Below are 27,968 nucleotides of genomic sequence, written 5' to 3' on the forward strand. Positions count from 1 at the left end.
TCGTTTTTCATCGTGGTGGCGGAGCTCTCTCGCTTTTTTTTTCTTGTCTCCGCTGCTTTCTTGGCTGTGCGTGTGCACGTGTGGGCGAGATTGGCCTGGTGAGACGGGTGTAATTTAGGTTTAGAGGAGCCATTCATAGAGTCAGCGAGCGAGAGCGCACGGAGTATCAAGTCCGCATTTGGCGTGGAGCTGAGCAGTACTGTGGAAGGTGCGCGTGTACCTTCCTTCTCCTTAGTCTTTTTCTTTCTTTTTAGCTCTCTGCACAGAGGGGCCCCTTGCGTGGATAGTCGTGCCTGTTCGCTCTTGCCCCCCTTCATCTGTGCGTGGTACCAATGTACCCACACTCGAAGCAATCGGTGGCGTCGACCATCCAGAGCTTCGTTACGGAGAACAAAGTCGAAGAGAAGGGGCTGAAGCTCAGCGAGCTGCGCTGCTTGCCGTACTCCAATCAGGTCTCGATCGTATTCGATGGCAACCGTGTGCTGGACGACGTTGTCCAAGACGTGCACGCCACCGGCCCTCTCACCATATTCACAGCTTCCACCCCGTGGTCTGCCTACACTGTCATCAGCGAGTACACGGAGATGGTGCGCAAGCTCGGCGAGTACTTTCGGGCCTGTGACGTGGACTTCAAGCCGATGTTTGTTTTCAATGGGTGCGGGTTTCATCCGATGGAGGACCAGGACACGACATCGCCGGCCCCGCCGATAGAGGTGGCGGCCTACAGCGCCTATAACAAAAACAAGACGGTTCGCAGCGTACCGCCTGAGGCGCAGAGAAAGTTCGCCTCGCGCTTTGTAATTGAGGAGGATGTTGAGGGCTTAATCGTTAGGAAGTTGTGCGAAGTTGCCGAGGAAACGATGCGAGCGCCGTACTTAGCGTGGAGCCAGATCTCTGCTTTCTTCGCGCCATCCAACACAATGACCTCGGAGGCCTATGGGTCGCTGGAGCTGCTCGCTTTCCCTGGCGTTGACCGCGTGATCACAAACATCGATACCGACGCGGGCACCTTTGATTGCGTGTCAAAGGCCTCACTGATGGCCGCACTGCGCCGCCGCTACGACGCCGAGTTCTCCGAGGACGACTTTAGTGCCATTGCCCTCTACGAAACGAAGAACCGACTCTTCCGCGTCAAGAACCGACGCGAGACCTTCGACGACCTTTGCCGCCTTCCGCGAGACCCGACCCGCGTAGACGCCTTCATGAAGCAACACCGCGTCAGCGACGAACAGAAGCTTCTGCTGCGCCGCAACATTGGTGCCTTGGATGCGCCGGTGTTCACCGTGGACGCGCAACTGGTGCCACTGTCGTCACTCCACAACCGGCCACGCCGCTGCGAGATTCGCCCGATCTTTGGTAGCCCGATGCCCATCGTGTTCTTCTACCTCTTCATGAGCGGCCCGCTGCTGCCGTTGCCCTTTGCCATTCACAGTCAGGAGGTCCTTGCGGATGACTGGCCACTCATCGACACCTCCGCCTACCGCCGCGCCGCGGAGTCCATCCTGCCACTTCGCGTGCAGGTAGTTTTTCAGCTGTTCCCAATAGCCCCCAAGACGAGCGACTTCTACTGGATTCGGCAGTATGTCGTGTTCAAGAAGCAGCAACAATCGCCTGAGTCACAGTCGCGCGTCTGCAAGCTGAGCAATCCGCCCACGATTGACCTGGCCTACTGGAGCTTTATCGAGGAAGAGCTGCTGCAGTCCACGCGCGAAGCAGATAACGTGTATTTCACCGACATTGTTTCCTTCTGCGGCTGCGCAGTGGCGGAGCCGGTCATCTACAAGTCTGTCCAGGCTACGCTGGCAGCCGTCTATCTGCGCTCTCTCGACTTTCTAGGCTACTTCACACACGCCACGGACGGCGCGGAGTCGAGCGGGCCGTCCGTGTACTGCAAGGCACTCGAGCGCTTCGACTGCCCGACGCTGAGCGAGTACGGTGTGCTGCTCATTGAGCTGATGCGCACCGGCACTCTGAACGATGATCCGTTGGTGGTGGTGCTCAATCGCGTCGACGACACCATTCCCATGGGCGTGAGGTTTGCGTCCCGGCTAGTGTCTATCATCCCCGCCAACTTATGTGGGCCGTGGTCCGGCCCCTTTGATCCGGAGATGGCCGCTTTCGGCGTTATTACCCGCCTGTTTGGCCGCACCCTACGCGTCCTACACGAGGTTGTCGCAATGCTCCTGTTTGCCAACCGCGCGACGACGGTGCCGTGGGATCAGTTCAATAGCGTTGTGCAGCGCCTTCCCTTCCACTTTCCGGCTGAATTCTCTGCGGGTTTCCTGATGACGTACGTGCTGTGCAACCCACAGTGCACGTTGGAGGAGCTGTGCAGCACCTTCCCTGAGATGTACGCCCTGGACACCGACTTGCAGACGCTCTTCTGGTTTTTCACGATGGGCTTCGAGGCGATTCGCGTCATTAATTACGAGGAACCGCTGTCCTACGACATGGTGCAGGTGGTGAACGCCGCGCGGCAGCTGGTCGGCCAGGCATGCGAGCGCCTCTACCCCGATGTCTTCGTCGCACACTTTCCCACGACGGACATCCTCTTCGTTGCGCAGAATCAGGGCATGGAAATGGGCCCGATCGATCCGCAGATGGACGTTCCAATGCCAATGAACAACATGCACAATCAGATGCCGAACAATATGAACATGAATCTGAACATGAACATGCACCCTGGCATGAACTCCAACATGATGCAGTATCAGCCACCGAGGATGTACTAGACCGAACAAAGGAGAGGAAGGAGAGGCGCACAACCGTGACGTTGGTGCGTGAGACGAAAAGGCAAAGGAAACGACAACACACGCTTGCATTTCAGCAGGAAAAGGTCGCAGGTGGTGAACACCGCCATCCTGCTACCGGGCGACGAGGAAGAGTTAGGCGACTGCCACTTGCTCACTTTCCTTGTTTCGCCGTTTCAGCAATGGAGAACAGGCACACCTGCGTCTCATGTCGAGATCACCTTGTGAACGTGCGCTCCTCCGTGGAGACTGTTCTGAAGAGTTGAACATCTTGATTTTTCGAGATTGGTGGGGAGCCGTGTACCCTTGTGTACCTATTGAAGGTTCCAGCACTCACCAGCCTCTTTGTACGGTGCCTGTGCCTGTGTGTGCATGTGCTCGTCTGCGCGTGAAGGAGGGAGGCAGTGGCTGGCTAATGCATAGAGTATACTAAACCCTTATTACGTTCTTGTCTTCGTTTTTTTTTTCTTTGCGCATTTGCTGTCGTTTTTTCGTGTAGCTTTATGCCTGTTGTGCTTGTCTTCTGGTGAGTATTTTCTCTTTCTGTGTGCCTCTCTCTCTTTTCCTGTTTTTCTTGTGCGTATGCGAGGTGAAGTTAAAATGGTGCTCGTCTTCGGTTTCTCGTGATGTGAGTGGACGTACGTACGTGTACGTTTGTGCATGAGAAAGTACTTGTCCTTATTTCTCTTTCGATTATCACTGGGAGCTGCTTCTCCACATTTTTTTTGCGTCTGTTTTGTGCTGTTGGATGGATACCGTCAGGTGGCTTTTCCCCACCCCATCTTTGCTTCTCCTCGTCCTAATCTCACCTGTGTGGGTTGACATCGGCCCAATAATTTGCGTGCCGTTCCGCTTTCGCCTCAGCACCGTTTTTCGTTTTTTTTTTTCCGTTCGCACGCGTTGGCCTTCAGCGCTTCATCGGCGTCACGCTTTGAGACATCACGCTCCGTCTCTCTGCCAGTTTGAGGCCTGTCGCGTGTGCGTGTGTGCTCCGCTGTTCTCCGCAGTTTATTTCTCCCCTACTGGACGCCTTCTTAGGTTGGTGGCATCGCTGGCTGAGGCTGAGGGAGTCCAAAGCAACTTGCTGCTGTTGCGCTGTTATCCTCTCTCTTCTCAAGGTGCCTGTAGAACCGTAGTTATCCGAATGGGAGGAGGTGTGTGTATGTGTGTGTGTGTAGATCGTGTCGCGGTGCAGTGAGGGAGTCAAGGTCACTATGCGGAAAGAGCTGAATGGGAGGGGAGGGGGTAAGACTGGCGGCAAAGGCGGGTTCGCGCACCCGTGGTCTCCCTTATTTCGCTACGTTGTTGTCCTCAATACACCTCGTTAAAGATAACAGATGAGCCGATCGAACTTTTCTCTCTTTGTTTTCTCCCTTTTTCTCGGTTGTTGTTGACACTGCAAGCAGTACTGTACGAGTATCAGCGATGTCTCTCTCTTGTCACTTCGCGCCACATGTGCAGTTATGAGAGCATTGCGGCATCACCCTTGGCGTCTTCCATCGCTGTGACAGGGAGTTTAGGTTTTTTACCTTCCGATGAAGGTAGAGAACGATATAAAGAGGGAGAGGGTTGCGGGTCGCTCGCTCGTCGATACGCACAGACCTACGCACCGTCACCATGGATCTGTACTTCAGTACTTTTCCTTTTCGTGCATGCAGCTAGATGTGTGTTCACCAAACGCGAAAGTGTGCGCGTGTGCGTGTGCGTGTGTGTGCGCATCGACCTCCCGCTCTCCGCCGTCGTTGTTTTTGTCTTTCTTTCCCGCTCTGCGCTTCTTCTTTTTTACTATGTTTTGTGTTTTTGGCTTCTTCACCACGTTCTTCGCTTAATTTCGTTTTTGTGTCACTTTTATCTCGCTCTTTCTCTCACACCCCCTACCATTTATTCCTTCTCCCTGGAATAAATAGTCTCGCACACGATCGAAAAAGACAAAAAACTGAGCAGCACCGGCGGGTCACGAGCAGCGAAAGTGAGGCGCACGTGAATTGTTGCGTGCACGCGTACAGATGCCGTCATGGACCAACACGCCTATGCGCCGAGACTGCCTTCCAGGCAGCGTGTGAAGTGGGTTGGTCCGTCGATTTGCCGTAAACATCCATCTCCGTAGCACGGAGGCCGACACCGCCTTTCTGTTCTTTGATCTGCGTAGCAAAGAGGAGAGGAATGCACTGCCCGTAAAGGACGCCGAATCGTAGCCGCAGGTGATGTCACGAGGCAGGACCCATTCACCCACCTACACGGGGGTACGCTCACCAAGCCGACCTACTCACGACTCTTAGCAACTCTCACGTCCTTTTCTTTGCTATGCGCGTGCTTGCATCTGTGCGCGTGCGTGACTGTGTAGCGCACAACTACGTCTCCTCCAACACTCTACCGCCCCTCTTCCTTTATTTTTCCCTTTCAGCACCAGACGTCTTTCATCTGGAGATCTCGTTTGCGTTTGAGAGTTTCTCCTTTTTTGGCGTGTGTTCTCCCCATCACCCCCTTCCTCTGCCTTATATGATCGATAGCGGAAAAGAGGAGCAAAAGCATAACGCGTAGCAGTTTTTTTGCTCCAAAGCGGAGGGGGGAGGGGGGAGGGGGTGAGGTGAGGATGTTGCTTTGGATGGGTTACCATGTCGTGCGCGGCGATGGTAGCAGTCACCCACCCATGGGGCATGAAGTGCCCTGCATGCGTGCCCCCCTTTCATGGAAGCAGAAACTAACCCATACTTGGAAACACTCACGACAAGAAAAGTGCGTGACCTCTGCTAGCGCCTGCCTCGCCTTAAACAAACAAAAAAACTCTTATCCGCCTCTGTCTTTCCTTCCCTTCTTCTTTCCCGTATTGTTAGCCCTCTTCTTCCATCGCTGTTTTTCGTTCGTGCCCACATCGCTTCTGCTCGCCAAGTGTGATGTTTGCATGTGCGTACGTGTGTGTGTGTGCGTGTATCCCTATGTTGTCTAGCCGGTGCGCTGGCTCGTCGGTTGTCGTCATCGTCCTCATTGTCATAATTGTCCCGGGTTGTCGTCGTCGCGTTCGTTTATGTTAGAGATTTTTTCCCTTCTTTTTGTTTGTGTTTTTCGTTGCTTCATGTGGTTGCTTCCCGTCTTCACGCTGTGCTGTCTGTTATGTGGCGGCACGAGCGTCTGTGGTGTCGCTTTCTCTCTTGGTGTGCGATTGTGTGTGTAATTTTTTTTTTCCGCTGCGGTTGACTCTCTCGTCATTTCGTTGTTACTCTTCAGACTACGCCGTGTCTTTCAGGGAAGGAGGTCTAAACGACAAACGTGCGCAGCTCGATACAATGTTGCGCTGTTGTGTTTTTTTTTTTCTTGCGCGTGGGTGCCATCCTTTCGCGCCAGTGTTGGTCAGTTTGAATTGGAAGAAAACCAAAGTGGGGGGATAATGGCATGGCCGGCACAATGGCGGCCACCTCTCACCTCCTGTATCCGTACCCTTGAAAGCCTCTTCGTGTGTGAGTGCACGCGTTTATGGCGAAAGGGGTGGAGTCGATGATAGAAGAGCGAAGCACTCACGCACGGGCACACTAGGCGAGGTAGGTGTCTCTTACTCTGTTCCCAACTGATGATTGAGACACGGGCAGGCAGAAGAGGTGAGGAGATTAGGATGAAATCAGAAACAACGCTGCCGCATGCTCGTGTTTGCGCTTCTCTCTCCGTCTCTCTGTGTCCGTCTTGTTTGACTTTTTTTTTCTGTGGCGTGCGCCTTCTATCCCTACCTTTCCTGGTCTTCTTTGGTTTATTTCTTCTTGCCGTGTGCGCATGAGACCGCACCCGCTTTGTGCGTCGTATCTGTCTCTCTCTATATATAACTTCGGTGGTCGTTCTTTCTGTCTTTTTTTTCCCGCCATTTTGAGCTTCTCTCGGGTTTGTGTCTGCGTGTGCGTTGTGTGTCCGTTGGTACCTCATCACCTTGGCGTGCTTTCTTTCTTTCCCATTTGTCTCTCTTGGCCTCCTTTTCTCTCTTTTTTTCTTTGCCTTTACTTTCGCTTCCTCTTTGTTTGTTGTCTGACGTGGTATCTCCATCCTCCCCCCTTTTTTCCGTCAGCGCGTGAGACGACAAGAGCGGTGCAGACAGAAAACAACGAAATAGAATGCCGCACGGGTAGCGATGCTTCAATCTATGTTGTGACGGCGTATGCGTGTGGTTGATTTGATGCAGAATTTTTCTTTTTTGATATTGGTATGGATGTGCGTTTGCATGTGCTCTGGTTTGTCTTGTGGTCTGTCAGCTCCTCGCCGTGTAGGTGCCACTCTTCTTGTCCCCTTTCTCTGTCTTTCGTCTCTTCCTCTCTTTTCTATATTAACGAATGAGCATGCAAGAAGTAGCACCAATGACAACTGCAGGCCGATGAGACTGGCCTGCAGTTGTCATTATCATCCCCCGATGTTTTGCTGTCAGTGTGTTTTGCAACGAATTCCGTGACCCCCTCCCTCCCACCCCCCCCCCCCTGCGTGGTGGGGCTTTCTGGGGCGTTGACACTGACGCTGGCGCACCGCGCACTTAGGCTGTTCGATGGGCTCTTTTTCCCTAGTTGCGGGACTCCGGTGTGCGATACTGTCTTGACACATTGTTTTGCCAATCCGCACCGTAGAGAATGACACGTGATCGCGGCGAAAAAAGAAACCAGGTGGTGAAAGCAAGCGAGATTGTCTTCTGTTTCTTTCACCACTGTCCTCAGCGTGCAACTCGCGGAAGAGCTCTCCGCAGCGGACAGCCGATGCCTCTTCCATCCTTCCTCTGCACCTTTGGCTTCACACTGAGCACCTTTTTCCTTTCCGTTGACGCACCTTCTGCGCTCTTACTCGTCGCACTCTCCGCCGGGGCGTTTGTGGAGGAGGCTCGCAAAGTGGACCCGTGCACGTACTCGAAGCCACACACTCGAGCTGGGATGCACTCTTGGCCAACCGCCGATCCTTCATGATCGCACCCTCTCTCACACCTTCAGCGGACTGCCAGAGCGCGCCACGTAGCACTAACACTAACACTGCGTAACGAACAACACAAAAAACTGAAAGCATCGATCGCTCTTCTTCGTGTTTCGTTGATTCACCCCCGTCCTTATTGCGCATCACTACGACAGGCGAGCACAGAGAGGCGTACCTCTCTTTTCTATCCTTTTCTTCGGCATAGATTGCAGGTGGGGCACGTCATGCATCAAACCACCCTCGACCGCCTCTTTGTGCCTGTGGCCTCGGTGGGTGTGTCGAACGAGGCCGACAATTCGCGTAAGGCAACGAAAAAGGTAACTACCGCTTCAAATCGAGAAGATCGAAAGCGGCCCCGCGAGGAGGAAAAGGTGGCGAGTCAATGCGTATCAAGCACTCCGACCTTAGACACCGCCACTGGTCGGCGGACAAGGTGGAATGAACCGACGAATGCCTACTATGCACAACACGTTGCGGAGTACAAGGCGCTGATCGCCAATGTGCCGCCGCCCACGGCGACGTCCATGGCGAAGCTCTTCCAGGAGTCCACCTTCGATCCTGTGACGACATTCGAGTCAGTGTGGCTGCCTCCCCGGGCTCCTGCCGCGCTGCCGACCGCTGGTGCATTGGAGCCGGTGCCGTTTGCAGTAGTAGTCGACGTACTGGCAGATATTAGCGCCACCGGCTCGCGGCTTGAGTGCTTAAAGCAGCTCACCTTTTTGCTTCTCGCCGTAATCGAACGATGCCCAGAGGATTTGGTGCCGGTGATGTACCTGGTGATCAACAAGCACGCACCGCAGCACGAAGGCGTGGAGCTAGGCATTGGGGATGCGGTACTGGTGAAGGCGGTAGCTGAGTGCTGCGGCATGACGGAATCCCGCGCCAAAGAAGAGTACCGTCAAAGCGGCGATTTGGCAGAAATCGCGCAGATGCACAAGCAGAAGCAAAGCACACTGATGAAGCCGAAGGCGCTCTCCGCGCGGAGCGTGTTCAAGTCGTACAGGGAGATCGCGATGATGAGCGGCAAGGATGTGGTGCGGCGGCGGTCAGACTTGATCAAGGGGCTGCTGCGTGACGCACAGGGGCCGGAGGTGAACCTGATTGTGCGCGGGCTGCAGCAGAAAATGCGCATCGGCCTTGCCGAGCCGTCCGCCTTGGCAGCCGTCGGGTACGCCTTTGCTCTTCACTTCGTCGGTAGCGCGCAAATGCACACCATGAGTGAGGTGCAGCTCCAGACGCTGCTGAACTCCGGGGCCGACAGCCTCGCTCGTATCTTCTACGAGGTGCCGAGTCTAGACGTGGTGCTGAGCGCGGTCCTAGCGAGCGGCTTCATGATTTTGGTGCCCGGTAGCTGCATCGCGAAAGTGCACGCCAAGGAGCTGTCGATTCGGCCTGGGCTGCCGGTGAAGCCTCAGCTGGCGCACCCGACAAGCGGCATCACCGTCATCCTGGACCGTCTGCAAGGCAAAAAGTTTACGTCGGAGTACAAGTACGACGGAGAGCGCGCCCAAATTCACTACAGCGAGGATAACGGCTTCCATATTTTTTCCCGCAACTCCGAGACACACACTGGCAAGTACCCTGACGTCATCGCGATATTACCAAACACCTTTGACGCTGCCGAGGTACAGTCTTTCATTATCGACGCGGAGGTAGTGGCGGTGCATCCGGAGACCGGGGCCCTGCAAGCCTTCCAGGTGCTGCAGCATCGAGGTCGAAAGAACATTGCGGAGAAAGATGTTAGCATTTCGGTCTGCTTGTTCGTGTTTGACCTATTGTACTTGAACGGAGAGCCGCAGCTGAATAAGACACTGCAGCAGCGCCGGGAGTTGCTCTGGCGCTACATCCGTCCTCTCCCAGCAAAGCTGTGTTTTGCAGCGTACTTGGACTCTGACGACGTCGAGGACGTGCAAAAGTTCTTAGAGAAATCCATTGCGGATGGCTGCGAAGGACTAATGGTGAAGACGCTCGAGGAGGAGGCCACCTACACCCCTGCCAAACGCTCGCACTACTGGCTAAAGCTGAAGAAGGACTACATGGACGGCGTCACCGATACGCTGGATCTCGTTCCCATCGCCGCTTTCTATGGCAAGGGCAAGCGAACTGGCGTGTTTGGCGGTTTCCTGCTCGCGTGCTACGATCCGAAGGCGGACGAGTACCAGAGCATCTGCAAAATTGGTACTGGTTTCCAGGACGAAGAGCTGGAGAAGCTCACACAATCATTAAAGCCCTTCGTGGTACACGATAAGCCGCGCTACTACCGCGCAGGTGGAGAAGAGCCGGACGTGTGGCTCACTGAGGCGCAAGTGTGGGAGGTGAAGGCGGCGGACTTGTCAGTGTCGCCAGTGCACCAGGCGGCCGTGGGGCTTGTTGACCCCAACAAAGGCATTGCGCTGCGCTTCCCCCGCTACGTGCGACAGCGCGAGGACAAAAACCCTGTGGACGCGACGAACACGCAGCAGGTGGCTGAGATGTACAAGGCGCAGTCCTTGGCAGTGCAACACGATGCGAGCGGTGATGCTGAGTGGGCTGTCACACGGACAGAGACGCCCTGATGTCTCCCAGGGTCTCTGCTCTTCATGGCTAACATTTCTCTGTTACGCCTGCCTTGCTGAGGACTCCTTTTTCTTTTTGGTCTCTCCACTCTCCCCTCCCCCCTTTCTGTGCCCGTGGCGTGTGGGCGTCAAGAAGGGGGAGGCGCGCCAGAAGGGCCGCGGCCGATAGCGCACCATCACCGCTCGTATCCGCCCTCTTTTCTACGCACACACGCATACGTACACAGCACACATTGTAACTCAACAACCGGTGAAGGTTCCTGAGACCATCAACCACGGCGACAGTGTGTTTTCCCCAGCATGCTCATGGTAGTCTGCACCACGGTGAGCCGTAGTCTAGCAGAACATCCCCGATTCATTGAGGCGGAAGGCGCTGGGCTCAGGGACTGCATTTCTTGACGTTTCGTTCTTCCGCTGTCATACACCCTCTCCTCAACCATACGTCCCTGCAGCAAAGCCCCACTACGGAGCTGCTTCATTCACAACATTGCTGCTTTCCACTTGGGCCAGTGCCGCAGCTGCTACAGGATGGGCGCACCTTTGTAACCCGGTAGACAAAACTGCGCTCATCGCCCTTATGGGCCATCACTGCTGTTTACTCCTCTCCTTTCCTCACCCCAACACAATCACAAACACACACGTGCAGCAGGCGACTACGTCTCCCGTCCTTTGCGGGGTCGTTTCCCTCACGCCAATATGGGCACATACCTCTCCCTCCTGATACACAAGCGACCAAGAGAGTGTGTGTCGTCCGATTCATCCATCGCAGACGACTGCAGTGCCTCCGATGCGGCGCCTTTTTCACCCTCCTCTCTCTCATGCCTGCTCCTGAGCTTGCGATATCGCTGCGCTTCACCAGACCGTATTGGGTCGGAGGTGTGCCGCTACATTGCTGAGGATGGGGCGATGCGCCGCACGTACGGCTGTCATGCACACATCTACGAGACGGACACTGCGGATGAGAGCCACGGCGTGGCGCTGGCGTGGCGTGTCGACGAATTTGCTGCGCCTTTGTCAGCGCTTTCCCTTCTTTCGCTGTGCCGCGTGGCTAACAGCTGCCGCAAGAAGACCCTGGTGACCACGCCAAACGGCGAGGCAGTGGTACTGGCCTACACTGCTGTTCTGTAAGAGCTGCGGTGGGGCACAGGTGCACACGGCCACAGAGCCGCAGGGGCGGCGGTGCTTGTTGTTTCGCTTCTTTTTCTCTCCTTACTGCCTTCTTCTGCCTCGTCTCTGCCAAGAGGTGGTGGATTGACTACCAAGTGGAATGGAGAGGGAAAATAAAAATCTAACGCCCCCCCCCTTCCCCACAACGACGCTAATGGTGTTGTCTGATGCACTTCCACCCGCCTTGTTCTTCTCCACGTCGCGCATTTTCTCTCTTCTACGTGAGATGTGCATCCGCGTGCACAGCAACACCGACTCATACCACATGTGCCCGCGCTTTCCTTCTGCACCCTCTGCATCTCTCCGCTTGCCTTTCGCTTCTCCCTCTATCCGCGCCCCCTTTTCGCTAGTCATCCCATTGTCCATCAACGAGGTAGCCGTCACGTGGGGTAGATCATTCCCATATCTCGGTCCTTTTGCTCGGCACATCTCCGCTTCTGTTTAGCTTCTCTCGTTGTGCGTGTGCGTACTCGTTCGTGCCTTCTGCACACTCGTACACACCGAGACAACCTACAATACCAGCAACAAAAGACATACACACACACACACACAGACGCTTCGCTCCTCCTTCCTTGTCGCACTGAGCCTCCTGCCAGCTACGACATCGAGCTCTTACACGCAGCGACATCAGCCCGCCAATTATTTTTTTTTTTCATATTGTTCTTCGCTTCCCACTTGCGCCCGTTTTGCGAGTGTTAGACAACTGCACATCCCCCTCTCTTGCACCTGCCCATAGAGTTTCAGTTGCCCTTTGCCCGCTTTTTGTCCTCCCTGCGAGTGCCCGCATTCAGTGATCTGTCGTGCCTATATCGTGCATCGGTGCCGCACCCTCTCCGCGTCTGTGCATCTACCGTGCAGGCACACACGACTCACTGCTGTTTGAGGTACGACAGCGGTTCATCGACCGCCCCTCAAAGCCAAGTGAATACCGGCAGGACGCATAAGGCTGAGGTACATGGGCACGCAAGAGATGCTGTCGACAACCCATGCCATGGCATCTCTCGCAGCGCTGGAGAAGGAGGTGGCCGACCTGAAGCGAATTCGCGTCTTCAACGAGACGGTGCGCACGGGTGTCGAGCGCATCCTGGCGAGTCTTCCGTTGCCCGACGAGAAGGACGCGGCCACCAAGGTTCGAATTTTGCTACTGCGTAGTCAAGCAATGCTGTTGCTTCCCCGCGTCTCGCGAGAGGCGGAGAAGGATCTTAATTTGGCGCTGAAGCTGCAACCCGGTTCGGCGACGACGTGGGTCGAGCTGAGCGAGTGCCTGCTTCGTCGGAACGCCTTTAAGGAGGCCTGTGAGGCACTTGATAATGCGCTGCGCGTAAACCCGGCGCACACCGAGGCGCTATGTAAGTACAGCCAAATCCAGCGCAACCGCTGCGGTGAGGAGGGAGTCACACCTGAGCAGCGCAAGGTGTACTTGGAGGACGCCGTGACCAAGGCCCGCGCTGCCGTCAGCACCAACGTGGACGACCCAGATGCATGGAACACACTGGCACTGTCGCTGCTGTCGAAGGTGACGCTAGAGGGCATGACGTTTGACGGCGTGCGCAAGGCGCTGGCAGCAATGCAGCAGGCCGAGCGGAAATGCCCCGAGGACCCTGATGTGCCGTACAATAAGGCCGTGCTGGAAAGCCTTCTGGGCCACTTTGGTGCGGCAGCGATGGACTACTGGAAGGCGCACAGCCTCGACAATGAGCGCCTCAGAGGTACCCGTCACCTCTCAGAGGAAAATGCGAAGGTACTGCTGCGGGCACAGAGTCGAATGAAGACGTCCAACAGCATTGGCAAGCGCGACTTCAAGAAGATCTGCACCCGTATCGAGCAAACCCATCGAAAGTACACCCAAAACACCTCCGCCAAAGTTGTCGGCGTAGTGGACATAATCACAGAGCCCGCGATGCAGCCTGTCACGCTGCTGGTGTCTGATGACAAGGAGAACTTTGGGCTTCTGCTCTTACACGAGGTGCGCGCTACACACTTCAAGATTGGCGACGTCATAGCGTATCCTGTGGCGACTCCTGTCGAGGTTATTACTCACAACGTCGTTGCATGTCCGGGGGTCGAGGCTGAGCCGTTGAATCTCACCCTGACCCATGCGTATCCGAACCCCAGGGCCATATTGGTGAACGGGCAGCCACTGCCCTCCTCTGCGCATGTGCCGCTGCAGATGACCTCTCGCCTCTTTGCGTGAGCTGAGCGACCGTGCCGAGCCGGTTTCCAGTGCATCGAGGTGGCGCGGGGGATGGGGGGGGGGGGCTGCATCGGGCGTCAGTGTCTTCCCCTCTCGTCGTCAGGCTGTTCTTCTCCACTACTCTTTTTTTCTCTCTCAGCGCGGTGGCTGTGGCGATGGCGGATGCCAAGGCAGAAGAAGCGAGAGGCCCATAAAGCGTGTGGCGGCCACCTTTTTTGTAAGCTGTGCGTGTGTGTGCGTGTGCGCCCACCTGCCTCTGAAGCGCGCACTGTGGCGTCACACGGGGGAGGGGGTGTGTTGAAGGACGGGAAAGCCAAAGAAGAAAGACGACAAATATGGAGAGCCGAAAACGAGCCAACTTTTTTCTTGGACGTGTGTGGTGCTCACGCCTGTGCGTGTCTGCCATGCAGCGTACATGCGTCCACTTCTCTCTTCTGCTCTTCTTTTTTTTTTGCGCTACTTCTTGGCGAGGAGGCCTCCGGTTCTCCAGGGGACTGTAGAGAAACAAGGCTGATGCATATTGCTATACGAATAAAGAGCGTCTGAGCTGCGTCCCCCTCCAACCACCACTCATCTCACCCCCCTCCCCCTCCCCTGCACCCGCCTGTGCCGAGATTCTTGTGATGCTCATGTTGGCATCTTCCATTGCCACCACCACTCAAAAAATATTCGCATCGCTTTGTTTTTATTCTCTTCTCTTGTTGCACACCGCGCATGCAGCACATCCCCTGCCAGCACCTGCGTTTCCTCTCGCCTTTCCCTCCCCTCTATTTCAGCAGCGTAGTCACCTTGTGCTTGAGAGAGAGCGAAAGCGACAGAAGAAGAGAGGCCGTCTCCGTCGCGTACCTCACTGGATATACCCCATCGCGTTGTGGTTGGAGATTTCGTCTCAATCCCTTTCTGTTTTTCTTTTTGGCCTATAGTGGAGGAGGGCCTTGTCAGTTGCCATGGTGAAGCGCCTTCGCACGCGCCTCGCTGCGCCAAGTGGTGGGGAGGGCGGCTTTGGGTGCGCATTCTGTGGTGCTCACTTCTGCATCACTGAGGACATCGTCTCCGACAACTTTCGTGGCCGCCACGGCAAGGCTTTCCTTGTCTCTCGCTGCGAGAACACCTACTATGGCCATCAGGAGGAAAAGCAGCTGATGACGGGGCTGCACCGTGTGCGCGATGTATTTTGCTCTAACTGTGACCAGTACGTCGGCTGGGGTTACGACTTCGCGGTGGATGAGCGCGAGATGTACAAGATGCAGCGCTTCGTGCTGGAGCGTCAGCTCATTCGGTCCATTGCCCACGGGCAGCTGCGCGGGGCCCTCGGCTACAGCATTCCTGAGGGCAACATCACCTTTTCGTTGCCCGTCGCCCAGTGATCGGCATTAGACTAGCTGCATTTCAGCAAGAGTGATTTGGCTGTACTTGTGGCTCCGCGCCAAGTTGCCACGGTACTCTCTAGACGAATTTCAACCTCTTCTACCCAACGCCGTGGTACATCCACTGTGTTCTACACACGGGGAATTTCCTCATTCACCGTCTCTTCTCGCGTTGTCGCGATTTGGCGCTCCTCTCTCCCTCTTCCTCGCCTCCCCACACCCGCTCACCACACAGGAGGAGATCACAGTAGTCGAACCCGTGGCGCCTTGCCGCATTTGCTTTTTCTCTTCCCCCTTTTCTATTGCTCCACTGCACTGGTGTGCACCTTCACGGTACTTGTTGCTGCTCCCCTCGACATGAGGCACGTATCCCATTATCAACAAGCGCACCTGCACGCGTCTTCCCCCCCGAACAAGCAGGCGAGGCCGTTAAAATAGGCAAAAAAAAAGAAAGGAATGCAAAGTCACTGGGGTGCACCGCGGCGTCATGTTTTGCTTGTGTGACTCTCTTTGTATGACCTCTTCCTTACATCGGTGCGGCTCGCAGTCTTTTACCCTCCCGTCTCGCGTCCGTATGGCGACCACCGGTCCTTTTCCCGCGCGCCTTGCAGGTGATGAGGGCTCACTTACGTACTGCTCCTCTCTTTATCTTCTGAGATGCTCTGCCGTTTCGATTTCTCCCTCACCTCGACCACTGCCATCTTTCTTTTCATCGACGTGTGAGTGGTATGTGGGATTGCTGTTTCCCTCGACTCTTCAGGAATTCATTGGTGCCCCTAAGTGTTTTCCTCCAGCCCGACCTCTCCTCAGTGACACAATGCAGGCGTCTTCTCACAGACAGATCCGTGGCGAGACCGAGAGCTGCGCCACCGGTGCGACGAATAAGCGCGCCCAGGATGTGCTCATCGGCGGTCGCTTCCGCATTCAGGAGCGCCTGGGGGGTGGCGCCTTTGGTGAGGTGTTCAAAGGCATCGAGGTGAACAGCGGCCACCCTGTCGCCATGAAGATGGAGCTGACGAAGTATGACTGCCGCTCGCACCTCAACTTGGAGAGTCGAATCTACAAAAAGTTCAACGAGTGCCCGGTGACTATCGGCATCCCGAAGTCTTACTACTGCGGTCGCGTGGGAGATTACACCGTCATGGTGATGGACCTTCTTGGTCCGTGCCTGGAGGACCTCTTTGACGTGTGCCACCACAAGTTCAACATCAAGACGGTCTGCATGATCGGCATCCAGATCATTCAGCGGCTTCAGTATCTCCACAGCGTCGGCTACCTGCACCGCGACATCAAGCCAGAGAACTTTGTTATGGGACTAGGGGCCAACTCCCACGTCGTGTATGTGATCGACGTTGGCCTGTCCAAGGCATGGCGCGACTCCAAGGGGAAGCATATTCCGTACGCGGAGGGCCGGTCGCTGACTGGCACGGCACGCTACGTTAGCATCAACACCCACCAGGGCATCCAGCAGTCTCGGCGTGATGACCTGGAGTCGGTTTCCTACATGCTTGCCTACTTCGTGCGTGGCAGCCTACCCTGGCAGGGGCTCAAGTCGCCTAAGAGGGATGTACACTTTGAGCGCATTCGCGACATTAAGATTGCCACGCCGCCGGCGGAACTGTGCAAGGGCTGTCCCCATCAGCTGACCGACTACCTTGCGTACACCCGCTCCTTAGAGTTTGAGGAAGAGCCAAACTACCGCCACTGTGTGGAGCTGCTTTCTGCCGCAATTAGAGACATGGGGGAAGAGTACGACTACTGCTACCAGTGGATCAACGGAAGCGAGGGCGAGTCCACGTCCGACGCACGTGGGTCCGTTCAAAGCCCGCGCGTCTCTGGGGCACACTCCGGTGTTGCTGTTCGCGGCTCCAACTTCATGACCTCCTCCATCTTTATGGGGGACAGCGCGGCAAACGAGATGAGCAAATCGCAGCCGAATAGCAACTTTACCGAGGACATGCAAGACATCTATGGCCTTAACGACTACCTCTGAGCTAAACACCCCAGATGAAGACACTATGCCGGTCTGCGCTGATGTACTGGAGTCCCGTGGACATATTTTCGTGCTGTGCAAACTGCGATACAAGGGAGTGGCTGAGAGTGAGGTGGAGGGGAAGAGGCGGACGTTGGTAGGACGAAGTGGCGCCAGCTCGTCATCGCCCGAGCCATGCGACTGGTCTGGCGCGCATCTCCAGAACGAACGCGTTTCATAGCGGCCCCATTCCTTTCTGCCTTCCTCACCTCTTTGGCGCTACCTGGATCGCTCCATTATTCAAGGGTAGTGTGCTTGCTGGTCTATGCGCACGCCACAGTGTTTTCATCGCTGCTGCATTATGCCGTGCGCTTCTGCTTCTTGTCATCTACATGCACTCGGTTCCTTTTCTCTGTGTCCACCCGTGAGCTTTGATCTTTCATTTCTTCTTCCTCCATGCAGTCGCGCATGCTTGCTGTGCTGTGCGCTCTATCATTCACGCCTGTTTGCTCCTGTAACCAGGTTGTAGCTTATGTAATCGCATGTTCTTAGTAGCTGTCTCTTTGCCGTCGATGGACTGTGTTGGCATCCCCCCTTCTGTGTGGTGATGCACTGATTTGCGCTAAAGAAGGCGCGGTGCGTTTTCTATTTCGTCTTTTCCCGATGAAACCGTCACGTAGTGTGAAAAGCCAGCGCTGGTGTGCCTCTCCGCATCTCTCCTTGCTTGAGTGTGCAGAAAGGGGCTGAGCGTCCTTGTGACTTTTTCGATGTGTAGACGCCTGTGCTGCTCCGTGTGTGTTTTTAGCTATATCGTTTGCGCGAGGCCTCTCTCTTTCCGTCGAGATACATGTGCGCCAAGAGGGAGGTGGGGAAGGCGTTGTCTCTGTATGCTGCTGTACTACCGGGGCAACGTCTTTGCAGCCCCTCTTTCTGCCTCTTGCTGCTCTGTGCGTTGCCGTTGTTCTTTTTCGCTCTCGTTTTGTGCACAGGACGCTCTCTGTCAACGCGCTGTTGCATTTTTACCGTTTTGTTTCTCTGTTCGTTCGACTTCGCCACGCCCCCCTCCCCTTTCCGCCTTTTCACCTTTTCGCAGCACGTAAGGCAACCACACGCCCCAACGCAACGTGAAAGTTGCGACGGCGTTCATTCTTCTTCCTTCTCTCTGCGACCCAACTTCCCTTTTATGTGTGCCTCGCTTCCTTCGGATTTCCAACCGCGCTGGGAGTCTCTCTCCTACGGATCACCCGAGAAAGTGAGGGTTGGTTTGCCGAGTTCGGCGTGAGGTTGAAAACAGAGGAAGTGTTTACGCTTTGCTGCTCGTGTTTCATCATTTCTGGATTGCTCTGCCCCTCTTTCCTCCCGCATCGAGGCGTGGAGGCGAGACACGCTGGCAGAAGTGTTACACTGACGAATTTGTGTGGTTGTTCGTAGTGCTCGTCATGCGTCATCTGTATAGTTTCTAGCTTAGTACTATCCCACAGTCCTTTTCTGTCTTCATTCTCTTTTTCGTAGTTGTGAGTTGTACTATGACGGGGCTACGTGGCCTCAATCCCAACCGCGCTCAATAAGCGTGGGCAGCGACGACGACTTAGTTCGGGAGTGGACTGCGGTAGTAGTAGGTTATATGGAGACCGAGATCTCGCGCTTGTGAGGTCACTGCATTGAGAGCCCATGCATGGCATGTGTACACCGCCTTCTTTCTTTCGTTCTACTTTTTCATATTTTCTTCGGTATTTGACTGCCCCTGGCACCACCACTGCCAGACCAAACGCCCTATGCAGCGCCCCCCCCCCCCCCCCCTCCGCTTGCCCCGTTCTCGTAGTCTTTCCTTTTCCCTCAGGCTTAGGCAGTCTTCGCCGCCGTCAAAAATGCCCACGATGCCACTCGCGAAGGTGCAGTAGCGCGACAACTTGACCAAGCGGCTCTTCGAGGTCCGAGTAAAACAGTTGAACTGCCTGAGCGTTCAGGCCCCTGTTGTGGGAGGGAGATTCAATAGGGGGTGAGTACTACGGGCTACTGTTGGAAGGGCGCACGTCACTGCGCAGGGTGGCATACAATGCCTTCCTACCCACACGGGAACCGCACCTACAGAAACTGGGGTGGCGAGCTTCTTGGGTGACTGGTGCCACTCCGGAGGAGCGGCGCACGGATGTTCACGCCCCTGGCATGCAGATGGCCAGTGCGCGAAGCGACAAAGCGGCTCAGCCCGCACTGCAGGCTGACCTCCGCGAGAAGAAGCGCATCAAGGTGTATGGCAGCGAACGGAGTGTCAGCGCACCAACCGAGGTGCATGACAGGCCCTACGTCCTACGCAACGCTGCGGCGGTACCTGGGCTATGGGTCACCATCTTACGATGAGAGATGTGGCCATGCAGGAATCGTTGCCGATCTCCTCCACGGGAAGAGGAGTGCGGAGCGACCGTCCCGGAGCCGCAGGGTCTCAGAAGCTGTGAAACAGCATTGCTGAACGTTACTCGCGAGACGGAAGGGAATGCCCCATTGGCGCTGCCACCAGAAGAGGAACGGCCGCAACACCCGCAGCCGCCAAGGCTAGGCGACAGAGGGAATGGCCTGCAGGCAGAAACGCCGCATGAGGGCACCCAAAAAATGCTCTTCAGCTGCGCTTACCGCTTCGTCCTGCGAGAGGCTTTTGCCGGTCTGCGAACTTCACGCACCGCCGACAGCACCCCTCGTTTAAAATGTAGCTCGCACTCGAGCCATGGAAAGGAGCGAGGCTTGAGGTCGCGCTCAGTGGACGGAATCGTTCTCGGTTTACCCCTTTCGCGTGGCACACACGGGGCGTGAACGCGTACTGCAGTGGAAGATGTGAAAGGTGGACCCAGGTGCACGGTTGCACTGCGCTGGAGCTCTGCTGTCCCAGAGAGTGTTGTCCCCGGTCTGACCCCCACTCGCCGCGAAGGGAAAGCAGGCCGGCTTTGAGAACCCGCACGTGGCGTTTGCCGCCAGATGCTGCTGCACAGTATGGCACTGTGCCGCTGCCTGCGAGGAGGGGAAGCAGGCGCATCTTCCAGAGGGGTGATGTATACTAGAGACAGCGCACCATTCCAACGGGGAGGGAGGGGAAGGTGGAGCGTGGCGGTGGCTCAGTCGATTACGTGGGTATGGGCTGCTGCCAGTACTTTAGCCAAGCCCACAGCATGTACCAACATCAGCGTGGTTGCAGTTCTTGAAGGCATGCACGCAGAGCTCCTCCACACGGTGCGGAATGTGCTGCTACATATTCGCGGCGCCACCCTGCTCATCACTCCCCAATAGAGGATTTCCTCAAGGGGCAGCTGATGCCGAGCTGTTGCGAAGGACAACTGACGATGCGGCTTACGTTGGTGAGAACTCTCACTGGACTGGGTCGGAGTGAATTATTCGCGAGTCCTTGCGGACCGTAGCGAAGGTCGAGCTTGCAATGGAAAAGAAGCCGTCTGCCAGGCGCCCCGTTGTTTCCTTGATTTTAGTGGTGGTGCCTGCACCGCACACTGCGACCATGAGCCCGTCTATGGTCTTTTTCCCATTCTTCGGACTTGTTGAGGCGCGCTTGCAGTTGTATCCCATGGAGTGGAGTGAAATGCTGCATCGCCATACCTCGGGGGGGGGGGGGGTGCCACCGCGGCTTTGCTGTGAACAGTCCGCAAGGTGTTGCGAGGGGAGGAGAATGCTACTTGACTGTGGACTCGGCAGAACCCTTCTACAGGGAAGGCGGTTGTGGTGGTGTTTGCCTCACCGACGTCTTCTGGGGTAGCAGAGGTGCTGTGGGCTTAGAAGAAGAAGGTGAGACACGCGCCTCTACCAGCCGCGGAGGTCGAACCGAGGGAGGGTCCACATGTGGATGCCGGCGTGTCGGTACCGCTTGTAGCTTTATCGCTCTGCGCACCGTGACTGAGGAGGAATTCACATATACCACGAGCAGCTCATGACTTGTTGTTTAGCAGCCCTGCCGCAGGTATCCTTTGTCGCTCATCATCTCCCCATTGTGTGCGCACAGAGAAAGCACAGCGCCCTCGGAGGTGTTGGACTCAATATTGAGTAGAGAGCTCTGTTGAGTCTCCTCAGCGACCTTTGGCACCAACGTGGCATTCGAGTGGCCTGCATCTGCGTCCGTGGGGGTACCTCAATCCAACCGACGCGTCCTCGAGGGAGTTTTTGGGGGTTTGAGAGGTGGCGCTCTGGACACGAGAGGGAGGTCGATGCAGCGCTGACATTGTGGGAAAAGGAGGCGTTCGTGCCTGTGTGCGCCAGGAACGCAGCTGCAAAGTGCCGTGGGGATAGATGGAGAGGTGGTGCACGGCTGTGTACGAAATCTGTACATGAAGCTGCTCAGCATTTGAGGCGCTCAGAACAACCGCCTTGCGTCGGCAAGCAAATTCGCCGCGAAATCCATGCCGTCTTTTCCTTTTCCTCCTTTCTCTCCCCCGCAGTTTGGTTAGCATTTGCGTTGCCGAACAACGTATGTTCTTTATTCGTTGGCACGCGCGTATTTTTGCCCCCTTTTTCGACGTTTCGCCTTCCCCTAGAGCTGACGGCCCTCGTGCGCCTGCGGACTCTTCCGCTGTGGGACTCATCTGCTCCCATCCCACGGCTGGCTCTTCAGTGGCTCTTGCTCCGTTTTAGCTCTCCTTTCTTCTAACTTCCCCCCCTTTGGCGGTACGCGCGTCTTTCCTGCGCTCACGCATGCCTCACTCGGCGACGGATGGGGAGAGAACTTGTCGCCTTTTTCATGCATCTTTTATCAGGAAATGTGCATCTACACGAAGGTTTTTGCCAATCAACGTTGTTGGTCGGGCGCAAGTTACGGCGATAGCGCATGCTGTGTGCTACGAGTGTGACACTGAGAGATCAGCGTTTCATAGGCCGTTGCCTGCGGGTGTGCGGTGCATTACTGCTGAGCGTTCCTCTTCCGAGTGAAGACCTCAGTGTGGTAACCTAGAGGAGGGACGGAGGAGTCACTGTAGTGCGCAAGGGCGGGATAATGACTTGGACTGAACGAGAAAACAAAAGTGAATAGCCTTTGCGCTGCTCGAAGGTCAGGTTCAACCAAATTCACCCATACACGGTTATTTTGCTTTCCACTTGTCCTATGCCCGCCTGCACATTTCTGCAGAGCGCCGTGGCAGTGTGTTGCCTGCTGAGTCGCTGATGCGCTGCAATGTGCTTCAAGACGAAATTTCTTGACCGATGCCCCGCTGAATTGCTCCATGTACACACCGGGCCGCGCCGTGTGGCGGGTCAGTCGGAGTAGCGTGGCCCGGCGGCGAGTGTGAAGCCGTGCGGTTTCGGTGGTACCGATCTCTGTCCCTAAGTTGCTCTGCCAATGGGCCAGTGCATGTACCGCGCTGTTCACTTGTTCCTTCTCGTCTTCTCTGAACCCCCTCTTGGACCCCTCCACACGCACACGCCACCCAGCGCCGTTGTACATTGACATCTTCCACTCATCTTGGGCGTTCAAGACAGGGAAGAGTCTCTCTTGTTGTGTCTTGCTTCCTCGCCCCTCTGACCCTCTTCTAACCCCTCGGCCCCCCTCTTTTTCTCTCTCTCCCACACCGCATGCGTGTGTCGCCTCGACAGGTGGTTCGTGTTTGGCACTTACTTCTCGCGTCCCCATCCACTCTTCGTCATTTTTCTTCTGCTTGCCTCCACCATGGAGGCTATGGTGTGGACCCCCGATGTGGTCGAAGATCTTCTCTTCCGGCAGTTTATCAAGGATGAGGACATCTCTCGCCAACTCCCCCCTGCTCCACAGGTGTCCAGCGAAAACTTTCTCGAGAAGTACGACCAGGCAACGAAGATTCTTTTTTCGTACGTGCGCAACGGCCCTGTGTCGGCGCTCGCCTCGCAGAATGTGAACACAGCGGCTATCGGCAAGCACGGCGGTGGCACCCCGCTTAAAGGCTTCGTAGGACGCACCCCGGCAACGAAGCCGGCTCCACCAGAGTCTTCACGGTCGTTTGCTCGCACGGCAACACCGACGCCAGCCCCCACTAGCCGCGCACCATCTGTGCAGAAAGCGAACACCAGCCCTCCCCCACCGTCCAAAAAGCGGCAACGTGTGGAGTGGCCGACGGACGTGCCTACGAACCAGATGCTGAAGAGCAACAGCCGCTCCAAAGTAGCGCACCTGACGGCGAAGCGCGTGGCGGCGCAGCAGGGCGTCGACCCCGACCTCATCTTTACCCAGAACTTTGGTGACCTTCCCCTCAGCGTCATATTTGCTCCGTACCCAAAGGCGCTTAAATCCGTTTCGGCCGTGCGCAACGCTAGCGGAGACTGGCGCACGGACGCCTTTACTGTTGAAGAGGAGGCCGCCTACAAGAACGACTTGGGCTATGTGCACTGCGGGCCTAGCCAGTGTGCGCATGACAAGTGGCTTCCTTCTTAGTTGTGAGTATGGCCGTACAACGGAGTCAGCGAAGAAGGCAAAGTGACCCTGGGTCCCATGTATGCGAATGTGTGAGCAAGCGAGGGGAGAAGTGGAACCTCGATGAACGCTGTCGTGGTGCGGCATATCCCTACACGAGAGATGTCCGCCATGACGCACACGCGCTCCTTGGCCAGCCACACGGTATCATCATCGTAGCACCATCTCTGGTGCTGTCAACAGAACATTACATGTTGCGCAATCTTGTTTGAAGTATCACGCAGGTGATGTGTTGGCGTATCATCTTTGTCTCCTTATTTGATTTTTGGTGAATAGAAGGGAGGCATCATGTAAGCGCAGTTGCGGCTTGCTTTGTGTCCCTCGAGGCTGCCACACGACTCATTGGCACGCCCTCTTTCTTCCCTACCGATTCCACTCGTTGTCCTTTGCGTGCGTTTCCTCTTTTTTTTTTGTGTGTGTGCGTTTCAGCTTTGGTTCTCTCTCATTTTCTCTTTAGAACGTTAGACTGTGTGTTTATCTTCACTGTCCTGATTGCCTCATACTCTCTCTTTTCCTTGTTCTCTTTCCCTCTCACCTGTGTGATAGTGTCCCCAGTCTGTCGTGGAGGCGTGCAGGTGCGTACTTTCCTCCATCGACAGCAGAATGCGCTGGGTGTGTTCTAGAAGAGCACACCGAGAAAACCCCCAGTAACCAAAGTACCGAATCCAACATTATGTACATCACAGCTGTTCTCCCTTTTCCCCTTCCTTCTTCGAGTGCTTCGAGCATGACGGCAGGCGGATATCAGCTGATATTCTGCATGGGCGCCATAGACGGCAGCGCCATCATTTGGATAGGCAGGCGACGGCACACCGTCATTTCTCCCAACATCATGCGCATTTTACTCTGTTTCGTCTTTCGCCGCCTCTTTCCGCCACACCTCGTTTCACGAGATCCTCTGATTACGCACAATAACCCTGCGCCGCGTGGGATTACACCGTCGGGGACATGCTACTACCTCCATGTGCCCCTTCACAAAGACAAGCGATGAGCTCTTTGGGCGTAGGCACACGCCTATGCACGAGGCCCTCCCGCTTGACACATTGACGCCCGTCAGAGGCGCGCAGATTCAGTCGAAGGCGGACTGCCCCTGCCGCCCCAGGCTCATGGCAGCACCCCCCCCCCCCCCCCCCTGTCGTGGCATATGCGGGCAGGCCATCCAGGCACGCACCCCCCTCCCCCTCGTTCGCCAGGCAGCAGCGCCGCTCTGAAGCAGGCCCCAGGATCTGTAAGTGCGGGCACCGTGCGTATGCCCGGCCAAGCGCTGCTGGCACGGTGTGTCGCACCCAGGCATGGCACGCAGAGGTGAGAGGAGCAGGCGCGAAGAGGTCCGTGCCACTGAGCCCCGGAGTGCATGTGCGCGACACGCGCGGCGCCTCCTAGGTCCGACCGGGTGCGCTGATGTGGCACGGACGCTGCCTGCATGACGAGAGCGCCCCGAAGCCCGCGGCCGCGTTCGCCGAGCGCCGACGTGGCCCGCCTCCACGCCGCGTTACTGCCTACGGACGGGGGGCGGGGGTGAGTGCAGGAGCTCCGAGGACCCTGGCCGGCGGCTGGCCGATCTCCTCCCCGAGCTCATGCGGCACGCGCCGGGGCCACCCACCCCCCTGCTCTACCCGCACGCCGGTCGCCGCCGCCGCCGAGCAAAAGGTCCCTGAAGGGGCGGAGAAGGGCTGGAAGAGCTCGCTGGTTGCATGGCCCGATTCGACGGCAGGACGGTGCGTGCTGGACGACCAGGATTTAGCTGCAGTGCAGCCGAGGTCGGTGGGCTGTGGGTGGTATGCATGGAGCTGCTGACTGGCTTGTTGTACAGTGGTGTGCTGCGCAGAGAAAATAGAATCTTTTGCATCCTCGCTGCGATTTGCACGACAAGTGAGCGTAGGCGATGGAGGAGCCGCAGAAGTGTTTGCATTCGTCAAATATCGATCGAGTGGTGGACGAAGCGAGTAGCGGCTTGTGCTTGTGCGCCTTTGGTGTGCGCGTCAACATTGAGCCTCAATGAGGGGCAGGCTCTCTGTTGTATGTTATTTAGTATGTCTACTTTGCACGTTGCACTTTCTTTCCCTCTTACCCAATAAACTTTGCCTTTTCCAGCTTCGCTTGGTGGCCTTGAAGTGTTCTGCATGCGGAATCGAGGCACGCCTGTCTGGCTGTGTCTATTCCTCACTTTTCGTTCATTCATGCGTCGCAGCGATGCGGGAGAGGGGAGTGCTCGCGTGTCGCTTTCTTGAGGTGGTTAACTGACACACACGAAGACTGTCTGCTGCAGGCTAGTGTCGATCTTCGCGGTGCTAAGAGAGAGAGAGCGAGGCGGGTAGAGACCGTTTACACGGTGTGTGTGTGTGCGCGCTCCTCCTCGTTACGATTCTTCCCTTTCCTTTCTGGTCTTTCATCCAGTTTTGCTGGCGTATTGCGTTTCTCTTGGGATGCGATACCCGCCCAACGCGCAGGTGTGGGTCAAGTGCGACGACGGTGTTTGGTGGCCCGGCGCGGTGAGAGAGACGGACGCGGGGATGCAGGCCTTTCTTTGCGCCGGTGAAGACTGCTGCGTAGAGTTGTATCACAGCCCAGGGGAGCTTTATCCTCTTACTTCTGCTGACAAGGCACACGTACGCCCGTTGCACGCAGAACCACACACCCGCACCCCCGAAGAGAATGCGTGGTTTGCTAACGAGACAGTGGCGGAGGCGGCGTCCAAGGCCCTGAGCGACTATCATCGTGGCCGTCTCCCGAGTTTGCCTCCTGCCAACCCACCTGCGGTGCCTACTCCGATAACTGAGCGAGAAAAGACACGCGATGCGCTGCCGTTCACGGCTGCCGAGTTGCGTAACGTTGAGTCACTGCTGAACGCGGTGCGCGGGTCAACAGCAACGCGCCTCCGACAGGAGTTGCGGCAGGTTCGAGTCTCTGTAGCGGCAAACGGCTTGCGCAAGGAAGAGGCCCCGAAGCGGCAGGGCCGAAAACGACAACGGCCCGCGGCGCCTCCAACCTTTCCGGTGCCACCTGCAGCTACGCACCGTAGCGTACTGGCGGCGGCTTCTCTTCCAGCGACTGAAGAGGCTTCAAAGCGCCCTAGGCGTAACCCCAGTGGTGGGCTGTATGCTCGCTCGGTAACGCTGCCCGCTGCGCATAGTGTATCGGAGCCCGCCCCGGGCAGCTGCTTCTCGCCTTTGCCGACCGGTGTCCGCGAGGGGCATGCGACGAGCGACGGGAAGGAAGACGTCATACCATTTGTTCAGGCTTCAAGGCGTCACGTGCTCAAAGTGCTCCGCCACGAAGTCTTCGAGAATCCATCAAGGTTTGTGTTGTCCCCCGTGTACCGCTTCGTGGACATTCTCGGGGCGGTGGCGGTCGAAAACAGCAATCTAGCCACGACACTGTCCGCTCCTCACGCGCTGCGTGAGGGACCGGCGGAAGGCCTCTCGCCGCAGCTGCGCGTGCTTCTCGTGCCTTTGACAGAGAACTATGAGCATACTACAGGGTGGATGGTGCCAATAAAGATGGAGGGGTCTGAGCTTGCCATGTCGCTCTACGTTAACGACAGACCCGTCTCTCTTCCACCAAACTGGCAGCTTTCCCCCTCCAAGGAGGCAGCCGCCGTTAAGACCGCAATCACGGTGGATATCACGTCCCTTGTGCTCTCGATTGAGCGGGAACTCTTCTCCCTACAGGTGATCTTCTCCGGCGATGTGACCGAGATGGAGATGTGGCGCGGCGTCATCGCTTGTGTGCTTGTGGAGGAAGTGGGATTGACCAACCTCGGTGAGCACATCGTATCCACGTATCGAAAGCCTAGAGCGCCTGTCATCCAACGATCGCCGTTGTCATCTTGCGGCGAGCGCGGCGCCGTGGCGATCACGGAGGCGTCAGTGAAGATTCAGTGTCCCATCACCACGCTCACGATGGAGATGCCTGTGCGGAGCATTTACTGCGAGCACCTGCAGTGCATGGAACTGACGGCGGTGCTCATGCAATGTGCTCGTCAAAACGTGTGGAACTGTCCACTATGCGGGGCTGCCATGAAACCAGAGGACATCATCGTCAACTACCGCCTCAGGGACTGGATCGCTTCGTATTCGCAGCAGGGAGTGGCCCAGGTTGAATATGTGGTGGAGACAGAGCTTGGTAGCCCCCTCAAGATTGTGTACAAGGCTGTGAGGCCAGAGCAACATTCCACAATCGAGGTCGTGGATGATGAAGGGGAGTAATGATGACTGCCTCGGGAGGGCGCACACGCGTGCACATGGTCAAGCAGCCATCGACGAGCGCGCGGGAGTGATAGGCCTTGTTCAACAGCGCCGCTCCTTTACGCACGCAGATGTGTTGCTTCTTTGTCTGCTCAGCTCCCTTTTTAATCCACGCAGTCGCGTTGGCTGGAGTTTTCAAAGACGACGCCAAAAAAAAAAACTCCAAACACGAATAGACCCGCGTCACTCAGCTACGACGAAATCGACAATGGACAAACTCGCGAACGTGTTAGCTGTGCAGAAGCCCAGCTGGGCTGTAAAAAGTGAGAGGTGTTTTCGGGGAGGCAGGCAGGCGGAGAGGCACTGAGAGTAGTGTCCTGTCTCTGCTTCCCCTTTACCGACTGATGCATGGAGCTGACT

General features: G+C 56.4%; 8 protein-coding genes across 8 annotated transcripts; all 8 read left to right on the plus strand.

Annotated features, from left to right (window-relative positions):
* Window positions 1-332: 332 nt before the first annotated feature.
* LBRM_30_3470 (conserved hypothetical protein) lies at window positions 333-2,732 on the plus strand (the record flags this gene model as incomplete). The annotated part of the gene is made up of 1 exon (XM_001566921.1): window positions 333-2,732. One exon carries the CDS (start codon window positions 333-335, stop codon window positions 2,730-2,732), a length of 2,400 nt encoding a protein of 799 aa, XP_001566971.1.
* A 5,171-nt stretch (window positions 2,733-7,903) lies between these two features.
* LBRM_30_3480 (putative DNA ligase I) lies at window positions 7,904-10,234 on the plus strand (the record flags this gene model as incomplete). Its single annotated transcript, XM_001566922.2, has 1 exon — window positions 7,904-10,234. One exon carries the CDS (start codon window positions 7,904-7,906, stop codon window positions 10,232-10,234), a length of 2,331 nt encoding a protein of 776 aa, XP_001566972.1.
* Window positions 10,235-10,930: 696 nt separating this feature from the next.
* Window positions 10,931-11,362, plus strand: LBRM_30_3490 (conserved hypothetical protein; the record flags this gene model as incomplete). Its single annotated transcript, XM_001566923.1, has 1 exon — window positions 10,931-11,362. The coding sequence occupies one exon, from the start codon at window positions 10,931-10,933 to the stop codon at window positions 11,360-11,362; it is 432 nt and encodes a 143-aa protein (XP_001566973.1).
* Window positions 11,363-12,392: 1,030 nt separating this feature from the next.
* Window positions 12,393-13,595, plus strand: LBRM_30_3500 (conserved hypothetical protein; the record flags this gene model as incomplete). Its single annotated transcript, XM_001566924.2, has 1 exon — window positions 12,393-13,595. The coding sequence occupies one exon, from the start codon at window positions 12,393-12,395 to the stop codon at window positions 13,593-13,595; it is 1,203 nt and encodes a 400-aa protein (XP_001566974.1).
* Window positions 13,596-14,542: 947 nt separating this feature from the next.
* On the plus strand, window positions 14,543-14,962 carry LBRM_30_3510 (putative zinc-binding protein (Yippee); the record flags this gene model as incomplete). The annotated part of the gene is made up of 1 exon (XM_001566925.1): window positions 14,543-14,962. One exon carries the CDS (start codon window positions 14,543-14,545, stop codon window positions 14,960-14,962), a length of 420 nt encoding a protein of 139 aa, XP_001566975.1.
* Window positions 14,963-15,779: 817 nt separating this feature from the next.
* LBRM_30_3520 (putative casein kinase 1) lies at window positions 15,780-16,955 on the plus strand (the record flags this gene model as incomplete). The annotated part of the gene is made up of 1 exon (XM_001566926.1): window positions 15,780-16,955. The coding sequence occupies one exon, from the start codon at window positions 15,780-15,782 to the stop codon at window positions 16,953-16,955; it is 1,176 nt and encodes a 391-aa protein (XP_001566976.1).
* Window positions 16,956-22,584: 5,629 nt separating this feature from the next.
* On the plus strand, window positions 22,585-23,322 carry CPC1 (putative chromosomal passenger protein; the record flags this gene model as incomplete). Its single annotated transcript, XM_003723160.1, has 1 exon — window positions 22,585-23,322. The coding sequence occupies one exon, from the start codon at window positions 22,585-22,587 to the stop codon at window positions 23,320-23,322; it is 738 nt and encodes a 245-aa protein (XP_003723208.1).
* A 2,552-nt stretch (window positions 23,323-25,874) lies between these two features.
* Window positions 25,875-27,569, plus strand: LBRM_30_3540 (conserved hypothetical protein; the record flags this gene model as incomplete). The annotated part of the gene is made up of 1 exon (XM_001566927.2): window positions 25,875-27,569. One exon carries the CDS (start codon window positions 25,875-25,877, stop codon window positions 27,567-27,569), a length of 1,695 nt encoding a protein of 564 aa, XP_001566977.2.
* Window positions 27,570-27,968: the final 399 nt, after the last annotated feature.

Source organism: Leishmania braziliensis, chromosome 30 (genome assembly GCF_000002845.2).
Source record: "Leishmania braziliensis MHOM/BR/75/M2904 complete genome, chromosome 30".
Lineage (NCBI taxonomy): Eukaryota > Euglenozoa > Kinetoplastea > Trypanosomatida > Trypanosomatidae > Leishmania > Leishmania braziliensis.